Source organism: Panthera leo, chromosome B3 (genome assembly GCF_018350215.1).
Source record: "Panthera leo isolate Ple1 chromosome B3, P.leo_Ple1_pat1.1, whole genome shotgun sequence".
NCBI classification, from domain to species: domain Eukaryota; kingdom Metazoa; phylum Chordata; class Mammalia; order Carnivora; family Felidae; genus Panthera; species Panthera leo.
In genome coordinates this window covers 100,252,808-100,267,390 of record NC_056684.1, presented here as the reverse complement: position 1 = coordinate 100,267,390, position 14,583 = coordinate 100,252,808, and the positions used below count along the sequence as shown (strand labels likewise).

Here is a 14,583-nt window from a genome sequence, read left to right as displayed (position 1 = left end):
TTTTTCCCTCAACATTAAATTATTCATAAAAGACTCTGTATGAAATATTGCAAGGTACAACTGAACTAATGAGAAATGAGTTAATTTATCTGATTATATTTTCATAGGTTCATATCTTTAAGACATTGGTGTTTTGGTTAATTTAGGGCTCAGAAATACCTCAGAGGTGATCTATGTTATAAGAGCATAATGTAAAACTATTATCTCTGGACAAATAGTACAAGGAATAGGAATCTTCTGGACTGTCTAACCACAACCAATTGTAATACCAATAACCCAGCAACCACAAATTTTGAAAATTCCATTTTAATCTTTTTTTCTCTAAAACATGTTACCATATTGAAATGTGTTTGGTAGACCGACCCTATTTGAAATGTATTAAACATGAAAAAGTGGAAGAATTTATTTTAGCCTGGTCGAATTTTAAGTCTGGAGTTTTTCATTCTCTTTTATGTTTATACTGTTAATAATTTTTTAATGTTTAGTGTTTAATGTTTTTAATCACTCCAGTGATCTTGCATCCGGGTAAATTGTATACTACCAAGTAAGATTGTTAGATGAGAAAAACGCTTCTTAAATCTTTTTGGGGACAAGGCTAGATAGAACTAAATTTAAAAGAAACTGTTTTAAATAACCTTCATTCTCAGAAAGTTTGCTTTGTGTAATTGTGTGAAGTCTTTTCAAATATCTTTAGCTAGTACCAAGTAAATATAGCATTGATTAAATATTAAAATTTTAGCAATTCCCTATGTGTTAAAGAATCAAAAATGCTATCTTTAAGAAATGAATTTCACTGAGAATCTAGTATTAGATTCAAATACAGACAGCACAATCTTTGGCCAAGTCACTCCCAAGACTTATCTATGTAATGCAGATGACAAAATTTTACCTCCTAAAATGGTTAGGATTAAGTAAAATATATGTAAAAACACCCAGCTAACCATTTAGTATTTCATTAATATATATTCATTTTACTCATTATCTTGTAACTTGAAAGTGAACTTGAGTTTGTAGGGGAACTCTGAGTTATCAGTGTATACCCTGTCCTTGGTATAATCTTAAAGTTTTGTTATATCATAAAGGAGGGCTCCAATGTCATTTTATTAAGTTATTTTTCATTATTCATTTTATAGTTTTTCCTGTGATTTTTTTTTAAGTAAAGTTTTTTTAAATAAAGTTTATGTCAGAACTGTGCTAAGCAGTATTTACAAACGTTGTCTGTTCTTGCCAACATCCTTGTGAGGTAGGAAGTGTTAATCTGATTTCTACAGCTCAGGAAACAGTGACTCTGAAACTTGTGACTTGGTAGGTATTATTCAGTTAGTGACAGAGGCCAGAATGTGAACTTGGGGAATTCTAATGCCAAGTCCATTCATTGTCTTTTCTGCTATATCATCCCTTCTTCACATTAGACAAATGGTCTTTAATCAGCATCTAATTTGTGCTGTTACTATGTTAATCTATTTGAAAATAGAGCTTACGAAGAGCTTCTAAGATGTTACAGATTGGCTTTATTTACTGTGTCCTAGTTTACTGTTTATTGCTTCCGCTTTGTTGGTGAGACTAACATAAATCTAATTGTTATATGATATCAGAACCTAATAAAAATGAATCCGTTTTTCTGAAAAACAAATTAACGGGCACTGTTAGCTTAGACCAACACTAATTGGTTCTTTCCATAATCTCATCATTAAGGATATATAATTAGACCAAATTACATATTATTAATAGTGAACAAATGGGAATGCATGTTAGAAATACCAGATGTTTTTTTTTTTTTTAATTCCCTAAGGTCTATTGAGCATGCAATAAAATAAGAATAAACAGTTTACTAAAATCCAAGCATTGTGCCTTAATGTTGTGTTTCTTTGCATTTTTTTAAAATCAAGGCTTATAGATTAGAACCATTAATACTGAAACACTACAGCAACATTTCACCTGTCCAGATCCACTGGTATAATACTTCTAATCCTCTACCTTATGAGCATATGAAGCCAAGCTTTCTCCACCCAGCAAAAGAACCTACCTCAATTTCAGAGAATGAAGGCATTTCAACAATACCAAGCCCTGTGACCTCACCAGTCTTGTCCCGTCGACACTACGGGGAATCTATAACAAACATAGGCAAAGCAAGCATATTAGGTAATTTCTCTTAAGTATTTCTTATCAGTAAATGTAAGTACTTTTTTAGATAGGCATTAAATTTGGGGTACTTGAAAATACTCTGCATATTACAAAACATCCAACATTTAATCCCCATGTCTAGAATTAACTACCCTCTCACTGTTCATACTTGAGAGCTAAAATCCCCAAAGGTTCTCTAACTAGATCAGATCTTGTAGGTTTAGAATATGAGATAGCTGGATAGACAAGGAAAGGTCTGGGAATCAAGGCCCTCATTTTAATCTTGGCCCTACCACCTACTATGAGATCTTGGGGAAGTCCCATCATTTTTAATGGTCTGCTTCCTCACCTGTAAAATGAGGGAGTGCTTGAGTTCTAAGGGTGTCCCTGCCAACCAGTTCTGCAATTCATGTCTTAACAGTCTCTCAAACCGTGTCTGTCCTGGGGTCAACAAGGATATTTAATTTCTTTGAATCATCTCCTGCACCAGCCACAATGTTTAGGGTAGCGCTGGTTTATGTGCCCCTTGAATTTGTCCATTGTTTTTAGTTACAGGTTGCCTTAATATAAAGTGCCACAAGATGGCACTATAAATAGGCTTTTCATTGAGATTTCACTTTGTCATACTCCCAGATTTGTTTATTGATAGCTTTTTATAACATACTCACTTAACTTCAGTAGTAAAGCATATCAATAGTAAATATATGCCCCGGTCAATGGTATGATTCTTTCATTAACGTTTTTAATCTTCCCAAATATTGTAATCAACAGTGATCACTTGAATAAAATAGAATCTTTATTCTTTTGTACACTGTATTCCTGCTGTTTGTACAACTCTCATTCTATTCAACACCATTTTTACTTAGAAACCTACAGTGTAAATTGTAACTTTCCTATGTTCCCACCCTGGAAAAATATGACTAGGACTTGGTTCCTCTGCCAATTGGCTGTAACTATGGATGGTGCTCTTTAGCTTGGTATGTGGTGTGATTCCAACAGACTGACTGCCCTGTTTTGCGAAATATAGGGGCTGCCAGCATTGGAAAGGGCCTTGGAGGGATGTTGTTCTCGAGATTTGGACGCTCATCTACATCACAGCCATCTGAGACATCAAAAGACACAACAGAAGATGAGAAGAAGTCACTTGGCTCGCTTCCCACTACCACTGTTGCAACACAGACCCTTCCACATAGCAGTTCTGGCTTTCTGGATTCTGCATGTTAGTTCATATTTTTCTTACTTTAAGTTAATACTCGATCTCTTACAACTTGAAGGCGGGGAGGATGAAGATACTAACGGTAGCAGTCAACTCTAAAATGTAAAGCATAAGTTAGCTTTTTTTTAAAAAAAGTACTTTTCCTCTGATTATATTTTTTATTTATTTTTTTGAGAGAGAGAGAGAGAGCATGCAAGCAGGGCAAGGGCAGAGAGACAGAGAGAATCCAAAGCAGACTCCACACTTCGCATGGAGCCTGGCACAGGGCTCAATCTCACAACTGTGAGATCATGACCTGAGCTGAAATCAGTAGTTGGACACTTAACCGACTGAGCCACCCAGATGCCCCTGATTATATTTTTAAGTATAATTCCCAGGTAAATGCAGTTTTGCTCTCTGCATTGGTGAATGAAGAATTAAGAACATTAATAATCAGGGCCTGGTGGCACAAGGGTCTTAAACATCGAGCATAAAACAAATCTCTTTGGGAGAAAGCACCCCTGATTTTTAGAAAGTAGATTTTTTAAAAATATGGTCTTCTCAGCCTTAAAAATTCATGTAATTGCTTTAAACCTCTGCTGTGTATATTCTTGATACTTTTTAAAAGCCATCCTGCTGCTAATTCCAGAGTTTCATTCATCCAGCCAAATTACAAAGACCTTCAGGCTTATATTGTATTGGATCCGCTGTGTGGTTTCCAGTTCTGTCCCAGCTACCTAGTGTAAAGTAGATATTCAAGAAATGAATAAATGAATGGATAGTTATGCTGGACTTAGCATTAGAATGGAGCTCTATTTAATTCTTTCCAGTAGACTTCTAAGGTTTAAAATCTTGAATAGTTGTGAAACTCTTATACATTTAATATATATTTAATCCCAAGGGTCTAAATTTGAGCCTTATTTTCAAGTGTCCATAAAAGAAGACTAATAAGTCCTATTTTTCCATTGACTTACATAAAGAAATGTAGATTCTCAGACTAGCTGCCTTTTGTTACTATAGCAATCAGGGAAAACTTTTCCTTTCTTTCTCTATAAATGTTTAAACAGATTTTATTTCAGATACTTGTAGCCTTGTCTTCTTGCTGTGTCTGCTACTCTGTATTTTAAAATGACCAGTGTCCATTGCCATCCATCAAACATACTTAAAAAGGAAGTTCAAGTGTGGTGGTTCTAGAGGCTGGATCTTTCTCCACAGTTAGCCCTACTCCAGGAGCCATTATCCTGGACATTCCTGAGTTCGACATTTCTATTCGGACCAATAGCATTTTTTAACGTACTCCTATTTATGTGAGACTCTGATTACTAAAAATTTTATAATTGTAAGCCTTTTGAACACTGCCTAGAAAATTCATTTCAGACTTTGATATTTGTATAAAATTCATTTTTTTCATTTTCTTATTGCTGACTTAAGCTTTCACTTCTACTTATTCAGAAATGCGGCTGTAAAAATACAAAATTCTGTTGTGACATACAGAGATCACAGCTCTAAAGTTTCTGAAGAAGAATAGTTTAAAAGAATTTTGTAAGATGACAGGTAAAAAGTCACAATTCCTTGTAATGTTAATACACAGCAATGATGCTAGTAAATAAACATTAGGGTGACTGAGGAAACAAGAATGAAGTGGGATTTGAGCCCCCAAGAAAGGGTAATGAAGACAAAGAGAGAATCCATAGGATCTGAAGGAAGAAAGCTGTTTCTGTGGTCTTTTTACTATTTAACATAGTAATTTCAAAATGATAACAGAGAAACCTGTTTCTTCTTTCAGGACAACAGTTAATAGAGGTGCTCAGCTGCATTGCATCATTATACTTTGATAGCTTAACAAAATACATTTTCTGTCAGTCTTGCATATAAATTCTTTCTTTGTTGGTCTTAATGGTAAAGTCCTTGTAGACTGTAGACTCCACTAAATATGAGCTAATCGTGAGTCTTAGTTACAGATATTTATCTCTAGACATAGATGTAACTATTAAAATTAAACTATTATAGTAGAATTCCACCTTTTAAAATCAGACTCTCAAGATTTGCCTTACTAATTGTTAGACTTGCTTCAATAATACACTCTTCTTTGTAATCCTGATTTGGATGTTTTTTTATGTCATAGTTGCTCTATTATGCACATAGTGGCTGTATCTTGCAAATCCTAAAACCTTTCTTCCTTAAGCCTTCTTTCTGGGATTTGGTCATTGTGATTAGGTGATTCTGGCTTCCTTCCTTTCTTCGTTCTGCTCGCATTGATTGCCTCAGTTCCTGATGACCTTTATCCTGAAGCTGCCAACTTTGATTCTCTTGCTTTTTGAGGATAAGATGGACACAGGCTTTGAATTTTCATGATCCATCAGGGTTTCTCTCTTTGAAGAGTATGTGTTGTCAATTGAAACCACTTTATTCTCATCAAGTTGAATATCAATAGCTAGTCTTCATTTCTTTTGAAAAGTCTGGGCTTATTTACGGTAGTTTTATGGTTTCATTTCTTGTACTCCCTTATGTTTGTATCATATTACGGAAAAAAAATATCTGTTTCTTTTAACATTGTTTTGCCTCAAGGTTAGAACTTAAATGAGCTATTAATTTGGGGGATATCTGGGTGTTAACAGATTATGACATTGTATTGCAAAGTTAACGATGCTTACACTTTCCATGAAAGAGCTCTTCATAAAAACCAAAGTGTGTACTTCTTTATGTATGCTAGGTTTAATCAGCATATTTGGGAGTGTTGTTCTAACTTTTGGCCACTGCATCATTGAAGGCCCTTTGTAACCATCAGCCAACACTTTACAGCATCTTGTGTTTTTTTTTCACAGATTTCAGACTTCAGGAATCGTTCTTTAATCTCCCACAACTTCTTTTTCCGGAAAATGTAATGCAGAATAAAGATAATACCCTCGGTATGGTATATGTCAGGAATAGCACTCAGAGTACAATAAAAATGATCCACTTATAGGTCTTCCGCTCACTGAAAACTTGCATCAGTTCTTCTATGAGATCAGCTTGAATGTTAACCATTACAGACCATTTGATATGTAATTTTTTCCTGTATATTCTAACCTTAAATAGTAGGGGTCCTGAAACCCAAGTATTGATTAGTCCCTTAGTGTGCTAAAATGATACTCCTATACATTCCTACAAAGAAGCAACCTTTTGAAGAGGGAAGAAAAGCATGAGGTCATCTTCCTTCTTTATTGTCCCAAAGGCTGCAAAGAGGTTCGCTGTTCTTTACATGTAAGACATTTAGATATAAAGTCTCATAGTGTAAGAAATGTAATTATTCCTAGTTATTTCAGGTATCAGTACCGCTACTACTTAGGGCTGTGGGTGTGCCCTAGCTGCTGCTATCTGGTTTCAACACAAATATTTTTTCTTTAAGAAGGGTAGGTTTGCATTTAAAAATTAGCATTATTGGATACAAGAGATATTTTCAGTCTCTTAATTTTTAGCAGATTCTAAATGTACCACTAAGGATTAATCTTAGTTTAAAATCGTTTTTATCATTAACTTTCATTCCTTTTTCCACAGCTCCTCTCCTTTTCCTTTTCCTTTTTTTTTTTTTTTTTTTTTTTAATATTGGATTTTGTCTTTAACAAAAAATGTTACAGGTTTTTCCTTGGATTTTTAACCACATTTAATTTTATAACTTCTCTATGTAGTTGCTAATTTCCATACATATTTTTTCTGTTTTCAAAAAAACTTCCTTGATAAAAATTCCAAAACAGTATTTTAATATAACAAACTGATTTGTGTTTTTATGCTCCCTAGCAACAGTTTGTTTTGATGAAACTTCATGAATTTCCCTTAAGGAATGATCTTATATAAGTGCTCTCTCTGCCCCCTGCTCATGTAATAGTCACATCCACGAAGAAATTATTTGACTTTGGTTTTTGTATATTTAATTCAACACAGAAGTTGATCCACTCATTTATCCTGCGTTCAAGTAGCCCTTATACGTATTATCTTAAAACCATCCCAGCTATCTAAACATTAACTACACCAAACTGATTCAAATGGTAATATGTGTATGGCTTCTATTTCTCTTCCCCTGCTTTTTTGCATTTAACAATTATTTATTAAATGTTTACCATGAGCCAAAGTACCAAGATAGCCACTAGAAAAGATACCAAAATGAAACAGACTTCAGTACTGCCCATAAAGATACTAAATGCTAGTGTGGAAATTGAGCATTTTCTAGAGAATATATATTTACCTAGTAGAGAAGTAGATAGCTACATAAATATTTATAACATATGGTAGATGTGATGAGCCACATAACAAAGGTACTGGTAAAGGACTCCGTCAGTTCTAGGGAATGAGAAAATGCTTTCACCTCAAAAAATTATAAAAGACTCTGTGGAGGTAGAATTTGGACACACGGTGATGAAAAGACATTGCAGGGAGAAGAAACAGCATATGGAAAAGCACAGGGTATGTAGAGGTATGTATGTATGTAGTTAGTTTTCTTGAGAAGAGCCAAGGATGAATAGAAGGGAATAGTTTTGAATGTGATTGGAAAAGTTTCTTAAACCAGATTGTAGAGGGCCATCTCCTGGAGTTTTTTTGTATTCAAGATTTACCCACAAAGCCCATCTGTCATCAAACATTAGGTATTTGAATATCTTTCAGGACAGATTAGTGTTGGGAAACTATTTTGGCAGATATGAAAACTGATTATAATATCAAGGATAGAGGATATCCTTAAATATATTTGAAATTATAACAGTTCACAAAATGTAAATATTCCTTGATGTCAAACACCTAACCACATGAAATGTATAGTTGCTCTGAGGCAACACAGAAATAACAAGACATAATTTACCCAGCAAGAACTCAGCATAATCTTTCTTACTATGAAAGAAGCTTTTGCTACTCATTTGAAAACACAATTTGCTTTACTGGTATTTTTCTTGGTGTCTGCCTGTAGCCAAAAATCATGCAATTATGACCAAAATTAATACTTACAAATAAGACCACTTTTAAGATTCATTAAGTTTTTGAAAATTTCTCTCCAAGGAAGTTAAAGTGTTTCCATTAAGCAATAGAAACCTGTCCAATTAGTACACATTTTAAGACTAAGATGTGCACTTCCTATTCACATGTGTTATGTTTTCTAATACAGTATCCATGTGGACAAGCCTTGTGCAGAGAGTTCTCTGATGAAAGGACAGTCCTGATGACACTTCACCTCCTACATACTTCATACACTGCAGACATTCACTCTAGGGAATAGGAAGGGAACTAGGCCTCTGTGCCAGACTCCCCAGAAAAGAAAATAACCCATGCTTTAAGGCAATATAAGGCAACTGCTGTTGATTGATAAGATCCCACAGTATTTTTTCTCAGTTTCACTTCTCTTCAGTTCAGGATCTCATTCCTTTCTTTGTGGATAGAGGAATTCTAGCACTTAAGGCACTCAAAAGAGAGAAAAAAGGGACAGAGTGATGATATTATGTTTTCCTTTCTCTTTGACCTAATTCAGTGAGTAAAACTAGGAAAAAACTACCCGCTGTGTTGTGCCACTCATTTTTGATGTGCTAATATTAAGAAAATAGGTCCAAGGCAACTCCATATAGATTTAGGCCTATTTGGGCCAAGAGCTCATCTCACAGCACGTAAAGAATGGTAACTGCCATCTGGACCCTTGCTCCCTTGGGAATTCTGTGACGTACATAAAAGGAAGAGACGTGAGACGTAGGCCCACCTTATTCCATTCATCCGCCTGCAGAACCAACACCTGTGAGGTCACCTGCACTGGCAACCACACTACCTGTTGTAAACCTTGGAAGGAGGATGAGAGACTAAAACATTCATCGGGTACAGGCTGGCTACCTAATTCCCGTTTTGATGAGGATAGCCTACACATAAATAACCAGGGTGAGAGATGGCAAGTCTAGTTAACCATACTGACTGTAGGTGGTAAGAATGACAAGGGCATAGAGTAGGGCAATAATTAAGTTCAGCATTTGAGTGTCTAGTATATGAAAGGCAGTGTTTCACAACAGTAACCACATTTAAGAATAAATCTCAGGGACATAAAATCAAAGCCAAATAATAGTTGTTATAACAAAACACAAATCCCTTTTTTTTTAACTTCAAAACAAAAGTTTAACTTAAGGCCGTTGGACTAGGAAAGGCTGTTCTACAGTGGCATTTTAAAGTAGAAATGATAACTTCATGGTCTTTGCCGATATTAATGTGTAGGTTTCTCATCTCTTCTGTTTTTCATTTTATTTCTCCTCTTTTCTTTGTAACTACCTCCAGCTTGACTTCTCTTCTTCACGCTTGAGAATTCCAGTCTCCTCGTTTTTCATCTTCCTGTATCTTGTGCCAGAATGTGCTGACAAATCAAACTCAAATGTCCTATGGAGTACAAGAGATAAAAGATTCAGACATTACTACCCCCCAGTTCCCCATATAGATTTCAGCTATTTCTGCTGTATTACGGATTAGCTTATTGTAATTTAAGTGAGAAGAAAAGTTTTAAAAAATTTGTAAATATATTTTACAAGTGTTTTATAACCCAATTGGTATTTATGCTGCTTAAGGGTAACCTTAAAATATACAGATAGATCAGTGGGCACTCCTTGTCAGAAAAGCATAGTTGAATAGAAAAGTAACAACTCTATGCCCTTTTAAATCACTAAAAGATATTGTCACAAAATACCTATTTAAAATAAGCATTAGCTAAACGTTTATATGAAATCATTCTCTAGAGTGATACAATTTCCCATGTGCAACTTAACGAAATTCCCAGTGTAAAACAAAACCCAACTTTTTCTCCAGCCTCGTTGATTTTTGCCACCTTTTACTTGCTACGTCTTCTGGCACTTCGAACAAAGATTTGGGTGTTCTTTGTTTTTAAGATAGCTCCTTCAAAGTCTTATACAGCTCATTGACTCTTTTAAAGGAATTCCTAGAGATCAAAGTATTATTTTTCTAAGTGTTTTATCTCTAAGGACATATTAAATGAATCCTTTGCAATTCTCTTATAGCCTTGATTTTTCTCCAACAGGTATTGCAAGGACTTTTCTGTGGCTTTTAGAAAAAGACTTGATTAAATTCACTGAATTGTTTGAGCACAGCGCTGTTATAAATGAAGTCCTTCCTCCCAGGGATCACCACTATTCCCCCTGGTTTAACTGTCCCAGCCACCCAGTGGATTCTTTATCAAACAGACATTTAGTGAGGACTTGTATGTCTCAGGCACATGTGAGGCCCTGCTGAGTGCATGGGGACCAGGCTGTGCCATGGTGGCCACATGGGGAGGAAAGCAGTCTAGGACTACAAAAAGTAACCACAGAACGAGGTGATGGAGAGGGCCTTTGAGTGACCTGCTGCATGCACTCCCAGACATTATTGCATATAAGCCTGGCCCACACTTCTGCCAGAGGGCTGTTTTTCTTATTTTACAGATTAGGAACAAAGATTAAATGGGAAAGTTAGGATTTGAAGCCAGTTTCTTTACTCCAAACATAGTCTATGATACCAAGTGATTTTTTTTGTTTGTTTTATTCCTTTATTATCCCATACTGACCTAAGCATACAAAGGAAAGGACTCTACCAAATAGAATCCTGAGCTATTGAGTCTGTCTTGGGTGTTTGTTTGTTTTCCATGAGATTAGAGTGGAAAGTCACTTTAAAGAGGGGGGAAAAAAGGATAAAAGAATCATTTCTATTAGCTAAATTTTTATTCTCAACTCTAGGTAAAGTCTGTATAGAACATATTGTAATACTTATTCACTTGTTTGACTTTCTTTTCCTTTCAGTGGAATTGGATCACAGAATTGATTTTGAACTCCGAGAAGGCCTTGTGGAAAGCCGCTATTGGTCAGCTGTCACATCTCATACCGCCTATTGGTCATCCTTGGATGTTGCCCTCTTTCTTTTAACCTTCATGTACAAACATGAGCACGATAATAATGCAAAACCCAATTTAGATCCAATCTGAACTCTTGAAGGACACTAATGGCCCCAAACTGATTTCTTCCTGTTAAAATATGTGTGTCAAGATATGATGGAGATTTCAGGTTTAAGTGTGTTTCAGTTTTGTTTAGGGCAAGAAATATTTGAATTTAAAGCACTTTATTTAAAAAACAAATATTTTTTCAGTCTGAAAGAAGTTATTTACACTTTTCATCATTTTAATTATGAGTCTGACAGAGCCTCCTGCAGAGAATCAAGCAAGACCTGGAATTGAGTTTGGGTGAACTACATTATAAATCACAATCTAATTTCCCCCAAATATAAAGGCATATTAATGAGTTGAATCTAATGTATTAACCAAAATATGTTGTAACTCTCAAATGGTCAAGATCCAGTGTAGTCTACGTAAAGACCACAAGGTGTTATTACTGTTGTCGATTTCTGCGAAAGCTTCTATTTCCACAGGTCCTTTGACAGAAGAGGATAACAGAGTTTAAGGTGTTTTTGAATTTAACTTGCTTAGAAAAACTAATGCTAAAAAAAGAAACAATATTTGAACTACTGTATTTATAATTTATTACCTCTAACTGCTTTATTTCAATACATGAAGCATTACATTTTTAAAATGTTTCCTTTGAACAATTTAAGAACCACATTTCTTTTCTATAGTGTTAAGACCCTTTTTTCCTCAAAACTCCATCTTTGTACTCTTCAGATGAATATATAGACACTGTGGCATACTTTCAGTATTTTTGTCATTAAACACTTGTGGTTTCACATAAATAACACTAGTTCAATTATTTTGAAAACAAAATGAACTTTTCGTTATGTCACGTGTACCTCAGAAGAAAGCTAAAGTTTTCTAAATTTGACACAAAGTACTCCATCATGGCTACATTTATTTCATTAACCTTATGGAAAAATTAGTAAACAACTTTGGAGTGGTGAATACTACAACTATTTTCAATATATAAACATCTGTGTGCCAAACAATTAACGTATATAAAGGGATGGAGTGCCACTCACAGATTTTACTTGTGAAGTGTTCGAGAAAACATGGTTGAGACACAAGACACAATAGATCAGGATCCCGAGGCACTGGAAGAGTATTCCTCTGCTGTGATTGTCTCCACAGTGCTTTTCATCTGAGGAGCTCAAAGTGCTTTAAGATTCAGTCATCTCTGTAGTACTCCTTGAGGTAAGTAAATGAGTGTTTTCCTCCTGTTTCGTGTTAATACACTAAGGCACCAAAACATTTTAAAGTGCCTTGAATTAGATTACAGAGCAAATAGAAGAGCTCAGATTGAAGCTGCACTGTATTCTTTTATATGCTATTCAGTGACTACAATTCCCACGTGACCTCTTAGTAGTTTGCAAACAGTAATAATAACAGAAGTTGCAATGCGTAATTTGGAGAGAAGACTGTGAAGCCGATATTTTGTCCTACTTGTCATATATGTTCTGTGGTTCTCACATACAAAGGAGGAGTTACTTAGAAGAGACCAGTAGTCATCTCTACCCCAACTAACTCAATTTTGAGTGGCTTCCCCTAGGTTCCACGTAAGGTGCTGTCTTTGCTTATCTTCCAAGGATTTTCTTAGCTGCCCAATAATTGTCAAGCTGGGAGCAAAGTTGGTCAGTTGTGCATCTCACCCACTCCATTCTTTACAAAAAGCCGTGGAATCTGTGGGCTCACCTGTAGGTTTTCCTGAGCACCATCAGTCCCTTGTCCTGGGCTTTCATGGAATTTGCACAGCATAAAGCACTTCTTTTGAGTGCTTAAAAAGGCCCCGAAGCCCCGTGACCACATATGTGACTCTTGCTATAAAAGGCTTTTGATGAGATCTTTGCAAAGCTGAAGCAATCTCTTTCGAATTTAGAGACTCCTGTGAACTCAGGTCACTTTCATACCCTGTTTTATTTCATACGTCTACTTTAGTTCTCAGGAAAATTAAACTCCTGTCTCATGTGACCGTCTCATCAAAGGTACTTTAAGCATATGTTGCTGCAGGTTGTGTGACACTCGTATGTCTAAGAGCTTTAAGGGATTCGTTCTTACCAGTAGAATGCGAAGAGTCCTTTTTCCTGGGGACAGTAAGTCTATCAAACCTTTTAATTTGATATGGAAGAAAAAGAAAAAGATATCCCCATAGCTATAGCAGATTATCTGCTTCTCTTTTTTCACGTTGAGAAAACAAAATCAAATTTAACCCCATGGAGTTTATCTGAGTTCTTGAAAAGAGCAACATTTAAAACCCCCTTTTCAAAATTAGCTATTCTGGATTACTGAACAGGTGTTTTGTTTTCAATGTATTTCATCAGCAGAGAATAGAGATGGTGATCTTGACTTGATAGTACTCTTCTTGTTTCCATGTCTCTGCATGTTATCATGGAATGTACTTGTATATACTCAAGTAATATACAGAGTATGTGTAATTCCGGCTTGATTTAGAAGCTAAGTCCGTTACTGAGTAACATTTTGCAACTTTATTCCAGCAAGTACTAAATTGGCCAAAAAGTTCTGTTTTTGATACCATTAAAAATTTATTCTCTATTTTGTGTACACGCTATGATGATTCTTCAGAGTACTGGTCATATCGTTCTATTTTAATCCAGTTAGGGTTCCAAGAATTACCAAAATTTAGAATAAGGAAAATGTTTTGGATTAAATCTTACCTTATTTTTACTTTGAAATTGACCTTTGCTAAAGCCTTTTTGTTAGTTTGTAACTTTATTTTCTTTTTTTTTTTTAATTTTTTTTTTTAACGTTTATTTATTTTTGAGACAGAGAGAGACAGAGCATGAACGGGGGAGGGTCACAGAGAGAGGGAGACACAGAATCTGAAACAGGCTGCAGGCTCTGAGCTGTCAGCACAGAGCCCGACGTGGGGCTCAAACCCACGGACCGTGAGATCATGACCTGAGCCAAAGTCGGACGCCCAACCTACCGAGCCACCCAGGCGCCCCTAACTTTATTTTCTTTTTAAAAAAAAAATTTTTTTAACATGTATTTATTTGAGAGAGACAGAGCACTAGTGGGGGAGGGGCAGAGAAAGAAAGAGACATAGAATCTGAAGCAGGCTCCAGGCTCTGAGCTGTCAGCACAGAGCCCGACGCGGGGCCCAAACCCACCAACTGTGAGATCATGACCTAAGCGAAAGTCAGACGCCCAACCGACCGAGTCACCCAGGCACCCCTCATCACTTTATTTTCAGCAGTAGTTATGTTATAATCCAACATTACTGGTATTATAAAACATAATTATAAAGTATACTGGGCTTCCCAAGACCTATCCCTTTATAAAATGTGAAGCAAGCCTTATGAATCTT

The 14,583-nt window shown here is 35.7% G+C and overlaps 1 protein-coding gene across 9 annotated transcripts in view; it reads left to right on the top strand.

Annotated features, from left to right (window-relative positions):
* The window catches only part of DDHD1 (DDHD domain containing 1), a 106,489-nt gene extending 95,060 nt beyond the window's left edge, over nt 1-11,429 (top strand). For 6 of the 9 annotated variants that reach the window (XM_042943265.1, XM_042943264.1, XM_042943259.1 and 3 more), the window contains 4 exons: nt 1,890-2,142; nt 3,152-3,343; nt 6,145-6,228; nt 11,098-11,429. In XM_042943265.1, the coding sequence (XP_042799199.1) occupies nt 1,890-2,142; nt 3,152-3,343; nt 6,145-6,228; nt 11,098-11,279 (711 nt within the window). In that variant the 3' untranslated portion in view covers nt 11,280-11,429. The remainder of the gene's footprint in view (nt 1-1,889; nt 2,143-3,151; nt 3,344-6,144; nt 6,229-11,097) is intronic. The other 3 variants (XM_042943266.1, XM_042943267.1, XM_042943263.1) reach the window with 1 other exon arrangement.
* Nucleotides 11,430-14,583: the final 3,154 nt, after the last annotated feature.